Source organism: Heterocephalus glaber, unplaced genomic scaffold (genome assembly GCF_053883595.1).
Source record: "Heterocephalus glaber isolate CG9 unplaced genomic scaffold, H.glaber_assembly_v1.0 deba00001761, whole genome shotgun sequence".
Taxonomy (NCBI): domain Eukaryota; kingdom Metazoa; phylum Chordata; class Mammalia; order Rodentia; family Bathyergidae; genus Heterocephalus; species Heterocephalus glaber.
Genome location: NW_028258458.1, coordinates 4037972 through 4053206, shown reverse-complemented (window position 1 = coordinate 4053206; position 15235 = coordinate 4037972). Strand labels below are relative to the sequence as shown.

The window sequence follows — 15235 nt, the reverse complement described above, 5'->3', positions numbered from 1 at the left end:
GGGTGGGTGGGTGGATGGGTGGATGTTTGGGTGTATGGGTGAGTGGATGGATGGATGGATGGATGGATGGATGGATGTTTGGGTGGATGGGTGGATGGGTGGATGGGTGGATGGGGCTCGTGGAGAAGCAAGGCCTCAGGGCAGCCACTCAGAACATCAGTGGCCCTGAGGGAAACTGAACACAGCCTCCTGCCCCGTCCTGTGTTGCCCTCTGGAGCAGGGAAGCACTAGCAGCCCATTCCATCAGGTTTCTCTCTGCCAAACTCCATATTAATGTGACCTTTGCCAGGTTTCCCCAGGAGCTGAATGTGGGCAAGATCAGCGCTGAAGTGATGTGGAATCTGTTTGCCCAAGACATGAAGTATGCCATGGAGGGTGAGTCCAGAGCCCTGTATCCCTGGGCTGAGGGGAGGCCACTGCCTCAGTGTCCCCCCTGAGCAGTGCTCTAGCAGCGGCTGGGCCGCCCGCTTCCCCTCAGAGCATGACAAGCACCGCCTGTGCAAGAGCGCCGACTACATGAACCTGCACTTCAAGGTCAAGTGGCTCTACAACGAGTATGTGGCCGAGCTGCCCACCTTCAAGGACGGCGTGCCCGAGTACCCCGCGTGAGTCCTCAGACAGCCCAGCCCAAGCCAGGCCGGGTGCTGACAGTGGGAGGGAGGGCGGCCCCGGGAGGGGCCGGACCTGCTCAGTGGCCCGGGCGGGCGCCACCCCACCCTGGAGCCCAGCCACCAGACCACAGACTCCAGGAGCCCAGGGAACGCATGGTCACGGGGGCCCGGCGCTGACCGGACCTGGCCCACGTGGCCTTCCTCTGCTGAGCCTTTGACATTCTGTGAAGTGAGGTGACAGTGTTACAGTCTCCATTTTGTGGATGGGGAGATGCTGGGCTAAAAAAATACCAAGCAGCCGGACGTGGTGGCGCGGGGCTCTCACCCCAGCTACTCAGGAGGCTGAGGCAGGAGGATCACAAGCTGCATCCCACCCTGGGTCATTTGACAACTTAGGGAGACCCCGTCTTGAAATACAAATAAAAAACGCTGGGCTGTAGCTCAGCAAGAAGGCCCTGGGTGCAATCCCCAGTACCACACACACATACACACACACGGCACCAAGGGACTTGGCTAGAGTAAGGCCGTTGATCAAGCCAGGATCAGAGCCTGGGTGAACTGTTCCTGAGGCCCCCTGCAGGCTGGGTCAGGCACTGCTCACAGCAGCACTGAGGTCACTGTGGTCCAGTCAACCCTCTGTGTCCGTGGGATGGTTCCAGGATGCCCTGTGGGTACCAAAGTCCAAATGCACAAGTCCCTTCCGCACAGTGGCAGCATTTGCATAAAGCCACACACACCCTCCTGTAGCCTGGCATCCTCCCCAGAGGGCTTAGGGTCCCAGGACAGGGTCACAGTGGCGCAAATTGTCACGGCGTCCAGTTCAGGGAGTCCTGACAAGAAAAAAGTCTGTATGTCCCAACACATGCAGTTTTTACAAACATTTCTGATCCGTGATTGGTTGAACCCGTGGATGGGGAACCCACAGATGCAGAGGCCTAGTTGTATGCAAAAGGAGATCACAGAATGTGAGCCCACCACCCCTATCAGAGCCAGGGTCTGCAGGTCTGGGCTCTGCTCTGCAGTGGCCACTGGTTCATTTCACAGATGGAACAACCGAGGCTGGGGCACAGGGGTGGGGAGCCACCCGAACCACAAGGGAGCAGGACCAGCACTACCAGTACTGGGTCAGAGCCGGGCAGGCAGGGCTGAGGGGGGCAGGAGGTAGCAGGTCCCACCCTGGCTGTCCGTTTCAGGTGGTTCGAGCCCTTTGTCATCCAGTGGCTGGACGAGAACGAGGAGGTGTCCCGGGACTTCCTGCATGGTGCCCTGGAACGCGACAAGAAGGATGGGGTGAGAAGGCTGACCCGTGAGCAGGCTCCCAGTTTGCTCATCCTGACCTCATTCCCTCTGGAGTCCACTGGGATCCAGTTTGAGGGCAAAGATTGCTCAAAAGGAGGAGCTGGTCTCTGATAAGTGTGTGCCATCTTGGTTTTTAAAGTCTTTTGTTCACACGACAACTGTGGAATGTGGGTTCATCAAGCCTGACCCCTCCACACCTTGTGGCCTTTGCGTCCACCCTAAGTAGGCACCTTGCACTCTGTGCACTGCACCCAAGGGCACTGGTGTCTGGGCATCGCCACGGACACGGTGGGGCGGGCGCGAGGCCTGCCTGGCTCTGACAGTCCCGTCACGATCCCGCCACAGTTCCAGCAGACCTCGGAACATGCCCTGTTCTCCTGCTCGGTGGTGGATGTCTTCTCCCAGCTCAACCAGAGCTTTGAGATCATCAAGAAGCTCGAATGCCCTGACCCCCGGATTGTGGGGCACTACATGAGGCGCTTTGCCAAGGTGGGGCTGGGGGCAGGCTGGGAAGGGGCCATGCGGGCGGAGGTGGCATCGGGGCTGGGGTTGGGGTGGGGTTGCTGACACTGAGTGTGGACTTGAGGTTGGAGTGTGGGTTTAGGTCAGGGTGGGGCTGATGCCATCAGTGGAGTTGGCAGTGACGCTTGCTGAGGGGACCTCGGGGTTAGGCTTTGAGCTGGGATTGCCATTGGAGTGAATGATGGGATTTTGCAGAAGTGGGCTTGGCTTTGGGGTGAGCTTGGCATAGCTACATTCAAGTTGTCATGGGGCCGGGTCAGTGTTGGGGACTCCAGGTCCTACTGGCATTCAGTTTGGGACCGGGTCGTGCCTATGGCGGGCAAGGTGAACAGGACGGTCGCTGCTTCAGAGAAGAGGTGGCTCTGCGGGAAACAGTGGCCTTCAGCTGCTGGCGCTCCCCTGTGCCTTGGGCCCAGCGTCCCTCTTGGGTGCTGCAGGGTCGGGGCCATCCGGGGTCTTCACCCAGGGCCCCGCCCTCTCACAGCCCCTGTGTCCCTCAGACCATCAGCAATGTGCTCCTCCAGTACGCTGACATCATCTCCAAGGACTTCGCCTCCTACTGCTCCAAGGAGAAGGAGAAAGTGGTGACCTGCAGGCCCCGCCCCGCCCCGCCCAGCATGCCCAGGGCTTTGTGCTCCCAGGGCTCTCACCCCTGGCTCCCCGTGTGCCCCCCATGTGACAGCGTGCGTGTGTGCCTGTGCTTGCGGTGTGTGTGTCCAGCGAGTGCGCGAGTCCAGGGGTGGTGTCTAATTGTGTCGCCTGGCCTTGTGCGTGCATGTGTGCATGCGTGCGATTGGCTAGGGTGTGAGTTTGTGTCTGTGGCTGTGTGTCTGGCTCTGTTGAGCAGGTGGCCTGTGAGTGTGCGTGGCGTGTGTCTGTCTGGCCATACATGTGGGGGCCCCGCATTTGTGTGCAGTGGGGCGAGGGCACACACCTCCAGTGTGTCACCAGCTGCTGCCAGGCTGCCCTGCAGGAGAGCTGGGTGCAGACAAGGACACCCCCTTGCTCCCCCAGGATTCCCCGCCCCTCTCTGGACCCACTAGGCCCGGGGGTCCTGGGGAAAATGACTGAAGTCCTTCTGTCCCCACCAGTCCCCAGAGCACCCTCCCTGCACCTGGAACCTGAGCCCAAGCACTCTTGTGCATCTTCAGGGCGCCCTAACACCCCGCCCCAGCCCCACACCATGATCCCCCCAGCCCTTGGTGGGCAGGACGGCCCTGGGCAAGTTCCGAGCCTGGCTTCCTCTGTTGCCCCAGCCCTGCATCCTCATGAACAACACGCAGCAGCTCCGCGTCCAGCTTGAGAAGATGTTTGAGGCCATGGGAGGCAAAGAGGTGAGGTGGGGCCCCCCAAGTCCCTGCAGCCCAGAGCCATGTGCACACAGCCAGGGGGGAGCTTACAGGCGTGTGATGGCACACACTTGCAACCCCAGCATTCCACAGGCTGAGGCAGGAGGGTCTCAAATTTAAGGCCTGCCTGAGCTACATGAACAACAACAAGACCAAGCCAGCAGCTTCACCATCTGTGCCCAGTTTCCTCTACAGCCCCTGAGATCCTGTCCCGGGGTCAGACAAGACAACGCCCGGGACTTGTGATGCTCAGGTAACCCAGCCCGGTGTCTCTCTCAGCTCGATGCCGAGGCCAGCGACATCCTGAAGGAGCTTCAAGTGAAACTCAACAACGTCCTGGATGAGCTCAGCCGGGTGTTTGCGACCAGGTGGGGCAGCCCAGGCCTCTGAGCCTGGGCATAGTGATCCATGGGTGCATGGGGAGGACTGGGCTCAGAGTTAGACAAAGCTGGTCCGAGTTCTGCCTCCCTGCTACATGGCTATGGGGCAGCCGTCAGCCTCCCTGAGCCTCCATCTGTCTATCTGAGAGGTAGGGACAATGACCAGGCAGTCCCCAAGCAGAACCCAAGGAGCAGGGAACGGACGGATGTCTCAGCCCAGCGCCAACTCCGTTCTCCTTGCCCCCACCCAGCTCTGCCCCCTTGCTCCCTGGCATGGGGGACAGGCTCCAGGGCTCTGTCTGAGCACCTCTGCTCTGCCCACAGCTTCCAGCCGCACATCGAAGAGTGTGTCAAACAGATGGGCGACATCCTCAGCCAGGTGAAGGGCACGGGCAATGTGCCCGCCAGTGCCTGCAGCAGTGTGGCCCAGGATGCTGACAATGTGCTCCAGCCCATCATGGACCTGCTGGACAGCAAGTGAGCTGGGCCGGGGCCGGGAGGGTGTGGAAGGGCAGGGGAGGATGGAAAGGTGGCGGGGCGGGGGGAAACCTGGAAGGACCGGGGGAAATATGTGTATGGAGGCACGGATGGTGTTGGGTGGAGAAGTGACAGAGGGAAGAGCAGGTGGATGGAAGAATGGATTAAAAGAAAAATGCTTAGAAGTCTGGAGGGAGGATAGATGTTTCCATAGAAGGATGGATTGATAGATGGTGGATGGATGGGTGGGTGGATAGATGGATGGGTGGATGGGTGGGTGGATGGATGATGGATGGATGGGTGGGTGGATGGATGGATGGATGGGTGGGTGGATAGATGGATGGGTGGATGGGTGGGTGGATGGATGGGTGGATGATGGATGGATGGGTGGGTGGATAGACGGATTGATAGATGGTGGATGGATGGATGGGTGGATGGGTGGGTGGATGGATGGGTGGATGATGGATGGATGGGTGGGTGGATGGGTGGGTGGGTGGATGATGGATGGATGGGTGGGTGGATGGATGGATGGGTGGGTGGGTGGATGGGTGGGTGAATGGATGGGTGGGTGGGTGGGTGGATGGATGGACTGGCAGATGAGTACCTAAGCAGATGAATGGATGGGTGAGTAGATGAATGGAGGGAAGGAGAAGCAGGTGGAGAGGGAATTGAGGCATTAGAGGAGATGGCTGGTAGATGGCTGTCCATTGCCTGATGGATCATGGTATTTTGTCCTCTGCTTCAGCTCCCATCATCTAGGCATGGATTCTCTGCTGCTTTCCCTCTCAATCCTTCCCACCTCTGACCATTCCCCTCCTCTTCTTCCTGCACACAGCCTTGGCCCCTCATAGTCTCTGGTCTCCAGCTGTCCTGTACAGTTGCACTCCCCACATTGGTCTTTCAAATGTGTGTCCCTCCAGCCCTCCGTGGCTCCCACCGCCACCTCCTGAGAGGGCCTCTGTGCTTGCCCCAACACTGAAGCCCCTCCGATTCTGGCCCTGCTGGTCTCCACCAGGACCGCCCAGGGTTCCTGTACCAGCCGTCCGCACACCCCCAGGGCCTCCCCAGGGCATGAATGTGTGGCCCTTACACTTGCCCTTGCCCCTAGCTTGACTCTCTTCGCCAAAATCTGCGAGAAGACGGTGCTGAAGCGGGTGCTCAAGGAGTTGTGGAAGCTGGTCATGAACACCATGGAGAAGGCCATCGTCCTGCCACCGCTTACCGACCAGACGGTGAGCCCCACAGGCAGCCAGTGGGACCCTGAGACCCTCCTGTGACAGTCCGGCCTCCGGACTGGGGGTCAGGTCAAAGGCCTTGGGGTACAGAGAGGGCGTCCAGGGGAAAGGGCCACCAGAGGTCATCGGAAGGGCAGCAAGGTCATTCTTGGGCCAAGGGTCATCAGAGGGCAGCCAGGCATGGTGGCGCACGCCTGTAATCCCAGCATGTGGGAGGCTGAGGCAGGAGGACTGCTGTGAGTTTGAGGCCAGCCTGGGCTACGGAGCAGATCTTGTCTCCAAAAAGCAAAACAAACCAAAAAATGGATCATCAGTGGGTGAAAGGGTCATTCATGGCTCAAGGTCACTCAGGGTCAGTGGTCTGGGACCACTCTGAGACCAAAGAGTCAGTAGTCAGGAGACTGATAGGAGACACAGAGTCTGCCACACCTGGACCCAGAGAGCACCCAGAAAACAGGTCAGCTTGGGGACCAGGGCCATCCAGACTCCGGGGTCAGCAGGCTCCTCAGAGAGTTTGGGGGTCATTCAAGAGGCAAGGAGGGGAGACACTTCAGTGTCAAGATCAGAGGGTGCCTGGAGGTCAGCCAGGGGTCACGGAGGGCGGAGAAGTGGGGCAGCAGCCAGTGCTCTCCCAAGACCCTTGGAGGTCAGGCCGGCCATGGTCCTGGCAATGGCAGTGGCGGGGCAGAAGGGCGCTCCCGGGTGGCTGCGGAGTGTGGCAGGCACAGAAGGGGCCTCCCCTGGGCAGGGCAGGGACGGGCAGCGCAGGGCGGGGCCGGGCCGGGTCGGGCTGTCTGCTCCTCCTGCCATGCCCGCCCTCCCTGTGCCCTGACACTCATGGTGCCTTATTCCCCCTCCCTGCCGCCGCCCCACGGCTGACAGATGATCGTAAGTAGAGGCCCGTCTGTCCGTCTGTCTGTCCGTCTGTCCGTCTGTCTGTCTGTCTGTCCGTCCGTCTGTCCGCGTCCATTGCTGTGTCTGGACCCGGCCCGCCCCTGGCTGTGCCCCGCCCCCACTGTCCTACCTCCCGCCTCCCTGCGCTACGTGTCGGGGGCGGGGACCGGGAGGGCGGGGCCTGGAGGGCGGGTCACACCCACTCCCCGCCCCTTTGCACAGATTGGTCCCTTCCCCTTGCTCAGCGCCACCGGGCCCCTCCCACCCAGGCAGGGCTTCCACACCGAGGGGCCCCACCAGGCCCTGGCCCGCCCTCCCTGTGGGCGCTGCAGATTCATTCCCGCCCTCTGTCCCCGCCCGCTGCCCGGGGAGGGGAGAGGACAGGTGGAAGCCACGCTATCAGGTAGACGTGGGGTCAAATCCTAGCCCAGCTGCGCTCTCTCTCGTACCTTTGGAAATTGCTTCACCTCCCAGTCTCTGTTTCCTCATCTGGAAAGCAGGGTTCCTTGCAGCTGATGCCACGAGCAAGCGCACCCAGCGGTGGCCAGGACGGAGGTGGGGCACTGGCAGGTCACAGCCGCCAGCATCGGACTGGGGGTGGCGGTCAGCAGGCAGGAGCAGGGCGCAGCCACCCGGAGGCCACTTTGGACTTTGCTCGTGGCAACCCGAGGGTGTGCAGCGCTCAGCCACCTCTCAGCATCAGTGTAGACAGTGCACTTGCAGCCAGAAGGAGAGGAATTCACACTTAAGCTGGGCAAGGTGGTGCACACCTGTAGTCCCAGTACTACGGGAGGCTGAGGCAGAGGATGGAAAGTTTGAGTACAGGCTGAGCAATTTAGGGACTTATCAAAACTGTCTCAAGAATTTTTTTAAAAATTTAGAAAGGGCCTGGGATTTAGCTCAGTGGTTCTGCCACCTGCCTCATAAGCGCAAGGTCCCGAGTTCGATCCCCGGTACCAAAAAAATTTTTAAAATTTAGAAAGGGCTGGAGACACAGCTCAGTGTGAAGACCCTGCTTTCAAGCCCCAGTACAATAAAAAATCACATTTATGGATGTACACAGGCCTTGTCATAGCAGCCATTTTGGGTCACCTTTGTGGGAACCCCATCAGTGGGGGGACATTCTTGTTCCCATTTTGTAGGTGATGAAGCTGAGGCTCAGAGCCCTCAGTTCTCAAGGCCATGTAGTACATAGATGTGAGAGTCAAGATTCAAATTCTGATCTGTCCCAATACAGAACCAGTTTTCTTTCCTGCTGGCCCAAGGACCGAGCGCTTCATGTGTACAATAAATATAAACGGGTTAGGTTTGGGCAGTGATTTTGCTCCTTCCTCTCAAACTCTCTCTGGCCTCTCCCTCTCCCTTTCCCTCCCTGTCCCCTGTCTCCCTGACTCTTACACCTTTAAGACTCAGCCATGAGGTCACCCGCAGGCCCTGTAGCTGTCACCCCTGGGCAGCACAGACCCCACCACACCCCAGGAGAACACAGCCCGCTGGGCTGACCTCCCTGTGACATTGTCTCCGCAGGGCACCCTCTTGAGAAAGCATGGCAAGGGATTAGAAAAGGTAATGAGGCCTTGAGCTGCCAAGGCCCCAAGCGTGGTGTCAGGCGTGAGTGTGTGCATATGTGTCCATTGGGCATGGGCAGGAAGGTAGATGGGCTCACGGGTAGGAGGTGGACATCCTGGCCGCATCCCACAAAAGCCAGAAGTCAGAGATGAGTGGATTCTCAGGACCAAGACAAGGAGCAAGTGTGCATGTGTGAGAAAGTGTGCACAGCTCCTGGCCTCTCCTGGCAACACCCGTGGGCTCCTCCCAGCCCTGGGCTCAGCTGGCCTTGTATCCCTCTGTGGGTACAGGCTGGGTCCCTGCGCTGGGCTGGGATGCAGTGTTTTCATGAGGACTTTCTGTCTGTTCTGAGGGGTGTTTGTCGCGAGGAGGTGGGAGCTGGGCAGCACACGTGCAGTTGCCTTGCTGTGCAGTGAGGCACGTGCAGCCCTGAGGGTGGGCTGTCCAGCTCCTTCCGCTCGCTGCCAGCCCTGGGGGCACATTCAGTGTGCCAGGCGCTCTGCCCATGTGAGCGCCTCCTAGGGGCTGAGGCTGTTACGTGTGTGGTCACGCAAGCATGCAGGTGTGTGCGTGCTCGGCATGTATTTTAGCACGTGTGTTCTGTGTTGCTCCGAGCGTGCGAGTTGCACGTGAGTGTCCCTGGGTGTGTGTGTACACACTGAGTGAACGTGCAGTGGCATCCGGACTGTTCAGGGCTGGGGAGGAGCGGTGGAGCCCTGTCTCTCGCCCTCGCTTCCGGAGGCGGGAAAGTGCCAGCTCACGCTGCTCAGTGGGGCTCCTATTGGAGGGCAGGGGCAGCCCGCTGTCCCCCCAGGCCCCAGGACGCTGACCTCCGCCTGGTTCTCTCCACAGGGCAGGGCGAAACTGCCAGGCCACTCAGACGTAAGCCCAGCCCCACTGTCTGTCTGGCCCCGAGCCACACCTCTGTGGTCTGTGCGTGGGTCCTGTCTGTCACTTCTTCCTCCTCTGTCTGTCTGGCTTGCTCGTGGGGTGGGCGGGGTGGGGCGGACACTGGACACTGAGGCCGGACAGCCGGGCTCTGGGGAAGGGAGCCTCTGAGCAACCTCGGGGAGCACGGAAATTGTGGAGAGGGCTGGGCTGAGGCTGGGCGGCTGAGCGTCGCGGGCAGGCACAAGGCCCTGGGTCCCACCCAGCGGTAAGGACAGTGACCCCGAGTCCACAGCCCCACCCGGGGCTCCGCCCCCTCAGCCAGGACCGGGGAGAGGTCCCGGGCCGGCGGGGTCACGGAGAAAGCCGAGTCTCGGGGCTCCCTCCTTCCCCCCGAGACCCGGCAGCCATCACAGGGTGAGCTGAACACAGACGAAGCCGCAGGGTGGATATGAGGCCCCATCTAGATGGGAAACAGGGAGGTTAAGTGATTTGCCCAGGGTGACACAGCCAAACTGGGATTTGAACCCAGGCCCACCGGATGGGTCAGAGCCGGAACCATGTTGGGGGAGGGGCGGGAGAGCGGGCTTCCATTTAGGGGTCAGACTAAGAGCCCCCCACGTGAGCGAGGGTCTGGGGCCCTCTCCTGAGCCCCCACCCCTAACCCAAGCTTCTGCCCACTGCCACCCCCTCTGGGGTCCCCCCCGACAGCCCCACAGCCCGACCCACCCTCTCCTCTGTCCTGCAACCCTGGGGTCCTGGTGGGGGTGAGGGGGTGGGTAGTGTCCCCTCGCGCCTGGGGTTCCCACTTCCCAGGGGCCCCAGACCTCTGTCCCTCAGAAAGAACCACAGCCCTGCCCAGAACCTGCAGACTGAAGCCACGACGGCACTCAGGCTGCGGTGTGAGCGTGGTGAGCAACCAGGTTGGAGGCCCCTCACTGCAGCGCATCTTCTGTCGCCTGCAGGGAACCCAGATGATCTTCAATGCAGCCAAGGAGCTGGGCCAGCTCTCCAAACTCAAGGTGAGGTGGGGAGGAGCAGGAGGCGCAGGAGATCCTGGGCCGAGGGGGGTCCTGGGGGAGAGGGCCCCGGATGGTGACGTGCTCGGCAGGCTCAAAGGACAGAAACCCTACTCACGGGCTTAAGGCACAATTTGTCTGCTTCAGAGTATTGGGGAAAGGAGCCTAGTTCAGCTTCAGGTACAGTGTGATCAAGGTGTGAGTCCTTTCATCAACAAGTGTGCGACGAGCGCCCGTGTGTCCCTACAGACCACAGTCCAGCTCTTTCAATGGGGGTAACGCCCACCCGGCCCCTCTCTCCGCCCACCCAGGACCACATGGTACGAGAAGAGGCCAGAAGCCTGACCCCGAAGCAGTGTGCAGTGGTTGAACTGGCTCTGGACACCATCAAGGTAAGGGCTCGCCCCGGACCCACGCTAACTCGCCCCATTTGTCGCACTCCCCTAACCCCTTCTGAGCCAACGAACGCTGGGCTGGACAGACAGCTAAGTAGCACCAGCAGGTACCCCAGGTCGAGCCTGGGGCAGCAGGAAGGATGGGGCTGGGCAGCAGAGGGCTTTCTGGAGGAGGGCATGCGGAAGCGAGTTTTGAGGAATGCACAGGAGTTCACCAGGCAAAGCCAAGGGCAGGGACCAGGAACGGCCGTTCCCCCGGCAGGCACTAAGTGCAAAGGCCTTGAGCAGAGGCACCCAAAGAGGAGGCTGGGAGCAGCGAGGGGGATGCTGGTAAGCAGCAGATCACTCGGGGCCTCACCTCCCCCACCCGGTGGCCGACAGCAATATTTCCACGCGGGGGGCGTGGGCCTCAAGAAGACCTTCCTGGAGAAGAGCCCGGACCTGCAGTCCCTGCGCTACGCCCTGTCGCTCTACACGCAGGCCACCGACCTGCTCATCAAGACCTTCGTGCAGACCCAGTCGGCGCAGGGTGAGCAGGCCCCGCCCCTCCCCGCGGTGTCGCACGGGCCAATGGGTGGGCGGCAGCGTGGGTGGGTGGGGCCTGACGTCCAGGGCCGGGAGGTGGTGCTTCTCTGGGGAAGTCTATGACGTCAAGGGGCAGGCGGTGATTGACAGCCTTAGGGCGGGACCTCTCTGTCACCCTGGGCAGGGAGTAAATGACAGCTCCCGGAGGTGGGAACCAGACCGCGAAGGCCTGCGAGGTGTTGCTCGTCCGCTGGCAGTCCGTGACTTCCGCGGCCAGGGAGGAGCAGGAGTGATTGACAGCTCCGGGGGTGGGCTCTCTGGGGCGTGGGAACTGTAGGGTGATTGACAGCGGTGGTGGGCGGGACCTCGGAAGTCCTGGGCCAATGATCGATTGGCAGCTCCAGGGGGCCCTTGGCCTCCCCGGGAGAGCGGGAGGGCGTCCCCGTTTGTCAAGCTCGCTCTTTCTCTCTTGTTTGCTTCTGTCTCACGTCCTGCTGAGCTCAGGCATAGCAGCCGGGCTCAGGTCCCCCTCTGGGGACCCCCGTTCCGAGCTGGCCCACGGGGCGCAAGGGGGCTCCGGCCCGGTGGAGGGGCGCCCCGAGGCTGTGCGGGGCACCCGCCCGCCTCAGATTCCCGGGCGTCCCGGAGCGGAGGCACCCCGCTGACGGTTCTCTTCTCTCTTGTTTTTCTCCCTGTCGCTGGCTGTCCCGGCCCCCGCCCCCCACGCACGCCCACCCCCCTCCCTCGCTGCCCCTCCCCGCTCCTCCCGCCCCGTTAGTCCACGGTGGCAAGGGAGCTAGGTTTACCCTTAGCGAAGACATTTATCCTGAGAAGGGTACGTGCTCGCCGCGCCCGGTGCCCGGTGCCTGCGCCCCCTGCCGGCCGCTAGTAGAAGGCCGTCCTTCCCGGCCCGCAGGGTAAAGGACGGCTTGCTGGCTCCACGTAGGGCGGGGGGCGGGAGCCCCCCAGGTGCGCGCCCTCGCTCCAGAGAGGCGCTTGGAGTTTAAGAGCTGTCCCAGACCCGGCCTGGCGGAGCAGGCCTGGCATCCCAGCACTCAGGAGGCTGAGGCGGGAGGATCCTCAAGTCAAGCCCAGCCTGGGCAACTAAGTGAATTAGTGAGGCCCTGTCTCAAAACATAAAGCACTGGGGATGCAGCTCAGTGCCGAGGCCCTGGGCTCAATCCCCAGAACTGCACAGACACACGCACACACGCACACACACAGACTCAGATCCTGGCCCAGCCATTCTGTGCGTTGGGAGCTTCGGAGCAGAATCCACCTCCCTGAGCCCTGGTGCCCTCATCTGTAGAATGGAGGCAGTCAAGGACCCTCCTTCATAGGACTCTTGAGGATCAGGCGATTTAAATTTCGAACCGCCGGTTGTAGTGGCACACGCCTGTGATCCCAGCACTGGGGAGGCTGAGGCAGGAGGATCGCTGTGAGTTCAAGGCTAGCCTGGACTACAGAGCAAGAGCTTGTCTCAAAAAACCTAAATTAATTAATTAATTAATTAATTTTTAAAAACCAAAACACTAAAGGGCCTGGATTTAGCTCAGGGGTGCCTGCCTGCCTCGCAAGCGCAAAGTCCCGAGTTCAATCCCCGGTACCAAAAAACAAACAAAAAAGTAAATAAATGAATTTGGAACAATTCCTGGCACATGGTAAACTCAAAGCCATTGTTATATTCAGTATCATGTTTTTCAGAGTAGAAAACGAGTAAGGTTTTCAGGCTCTAACTCCAAGCCAGACACAGTGCCAAGGGATTCTTGAGAGGTCTCCAAAGGATTTCTCACAGCCAGGCGCTCTGGGAGGCAGAGGCAGAGGCAGGAGGATCTCGACTTTGAGGCCAGCCTAGGGCACTTAGCGACTTGGCGAGACCCTGTCTCAAAATAAGAGACTTTAAAAGGGCTGGGGGTGTAGCTCAGGGTGTTCGACCCCCAGTACTTCAAAAGTAAAGAAAGAAATACTTTCCTGATGTGCCAGGAGGTGCCCACCATTGTACGCCCAGGGCGCCTTTTTCCTGCAGGGAGCGGGTGCGGGAGCACAGTGACCCAGGAGAGAGCCTTCCCCGTGGAGCCAGCAAACCCTGGGAGGGCGCAGCGCGGCCCTCCCCTTCTCACTAGCCTTGGCCTTGGTCTGACCTCTCACCCGACCCCTCTAACCAGCACCCGTCTGGCCCGGATTGAGCTTGCTATGAAGCATCGGCCTTGGGGGAGGGCAGGCTGAGCATGCGACGGTGGGCGGGGCCTGAGGTGACCAGGAAGGCAGCCTGGGGTGGACGGCCGGGGCCCAGGCCCGGTCGGGGGGATGGGGTCTCGCTCCCTCTGCTCCGGACCCTCGGCTCGCCCAAAGGCCGTCGCCCGGTAACCCAGCCCCGCCCATGACCGCCCGGACCCCCTCCAACTCGCCCGTTCCCTCCCCTGCATGGGGTGTTCCAGGAGTGGGGTGCTGCCTGGGGCTGGGGAGGGCTCATGGCAGTGCTGGTGGCCACGGGTCCACAGTCCCCAACAGGACCACTCAGGACACTTAATGGTGGCCAGAAAGAGAAGTGAAAATCACCGTGACTCAAGCCGACAGGGAAATCTGTGGGCTGTGAAACCAAAAAGGTCCGGGATGGATTGGCCTCACGAGGAGCTGAATCCGGAGCCTCCAAACCAGGCCACCTTGCTTTGTCTCCATTGGTTATTGGTCTCCATGAAAACCCTTGTGGTGGGCTCGCTACTCATTGGGCCTGCCCCACTTAGTGGAGACGCACTTCCTTAAATTACAGCCAAGTCCAGGCCCAATGCCTATTGGCCCAGCTTGGGTCACATGACCGCTTCTGAGCCAATTCCTGCCGTCGTGGGCAGGGTCTGCACTTGATTGGGCGCTGTAGTTTCTTTAGCCCATGAACTCAGCCACAGAACCCAGGCAGTCAGGAGGTCTGAGGTGAGGGTAGGGATCTGTATCAGAAGTGGAATCGAGGCAAGAAAAACAAGATTCTCAAGCTGTCACCTCAGGAGGATGAGGATTCTGGGTCCCATGAGCACTGTGTTAAAGGAGCTACGAGGAGGCTCATGGGGTTGAGGAAGCTGGATTGGAGAGTGAGAAAAAGGCAGATGCGGGCCGGGGATTTAGCTCAGTGGTTCCGCCGCCTGCCTTGCAAGCGGGAAGTCCCTAGTTCGATCCCCGGTACCAAAAAAAAAAAAAGGCAGATGCATTAGGCTCAGAGAGGTTAAGATGTCTGCTTGAGGTCACACAGAAAAGCAGTAACAAGCCAGGACCCAGGGTTCCTGGCTTCCCAGGAACTCCCAGCATCCCAGCCCCACTCAGCACCTCCCTGTCGGGGCTGGTGACCTGGTGCCGCTAGCACGTGGTGGGAGGGAGGTGCCCAGGGCCCTCCTGGCTGGGGAAAGAACAGCGCACATCGGGCCGTCTCTCCCGCCCACCCAGGCTCGGGTGTAGAAGACCCCGTGGGCGAAGTCTCTGTCCACGTTGAGCTCTTCACTCACCCAGGAACCGGGGAACAAAAGGTCACAGTGAAAGGTGAGTGTTCTGAGCTGGTGGGGCGTCACCGTGTCCTAAGACAAAACCACACTCGACCTCATCACCCAGAAGGATAATCTGGTTGTTTCCGGTTTTTGCTTTTTAATGGTTCACAAAGCTGGGAAGACCAGAAATGAGCACACTTCAGGCATGGCTGGATCCGGGGAATTTGTTTTTGCATCTGAGCCGCTGCCGTTTTCTGTTGTGCTTTTGCCCTTAACGTGTTTTCCTTCCTGTTGAGCCGCACAGAGCACTGCAGCCCGCAGCAGGAAGGTGGAAGTTTGAGGCTTGTTCCCTTCCTTTTAGGCCACGCCCCCCAGAAATTGTGTACATCACTTCCTCTCATATCTCATTGGCTGAAAGTTAGTCACATGACCAAACTTAGGTGGACATGCTGGGAAGTATAGTCCATTTCAGACCAGGTCAAAAAACTACAGATGGCCTAGCGTGGTGGCACGTGCCTGCAATCCCAGCCCTCAGGAGGCTGAGGCAGGGAGATTTCTGTGAGTCTGAGGCTAGCCATGTATGGCAAGACCCTGTCTCAAAA

General features: G+C 60.2%; 1 protein-coding gene across 2 annotated transcripts in view; it reads left to right on the top strand.

Annotated features, from left to right (window-relative positions):
* Unc13a (unc-13 homolog A) overlaps positions 1–15235 on the top strand; it is a 45809-nt gene that overhangs the window by 27703 nt on the left and 2871 nt on the right. Inside the window, exons 26-40 of one of the 2 annotated variants that reach the window (XR_015447587.1) lie at positions 290–375; positions 479–605; positions 1805–1901; positions 2256–2399; positions 2933–3016; positions 3689–3766; positions 4061–4149; positions 4486–4638; positions 5747–5874; positions 8295–8333; positions 9189–9218; positions 10190–10246; positions 10555–10635; positions 11020–11167; positions 14596–14688. Coding sequence is in view for 1 of the 2 variants with exons in the window: in XM_087201837.1 (XP_087057963.1) it covers positions 290–375; positions 479–605; positions 1805–1901; positions 2256–2399; positions 2933–3016; positions 3689–3766; positions 4061–4149; positions 4486–4638; positions 5747–5874; positions 8295–8333; positions 9189–9218; positions 10190–10246; positions 10493–10635; positions 11020–11167; positions 14596–14688 (1496 nt within the window). In the remaining variant the exon portion in view is untranslated. Of the gene's footprint in view, positions 1–289; positions 376–478; positions 606–1804; positions 1902–2255; positions 2400–2932; positions 3017–3688; positions 3767–4060; positions 4150–4485; positions 4639–5746; positions 5875–8294; positions 8334–9188; positions 9219–10189; positions 10247–10492; positions 10636–11019; positions 11168–14595; positions 14689–15235 lie in introns of both variants that reach the window. The other variant, XM_087201837.1, reaches the window with a different exon arrangement.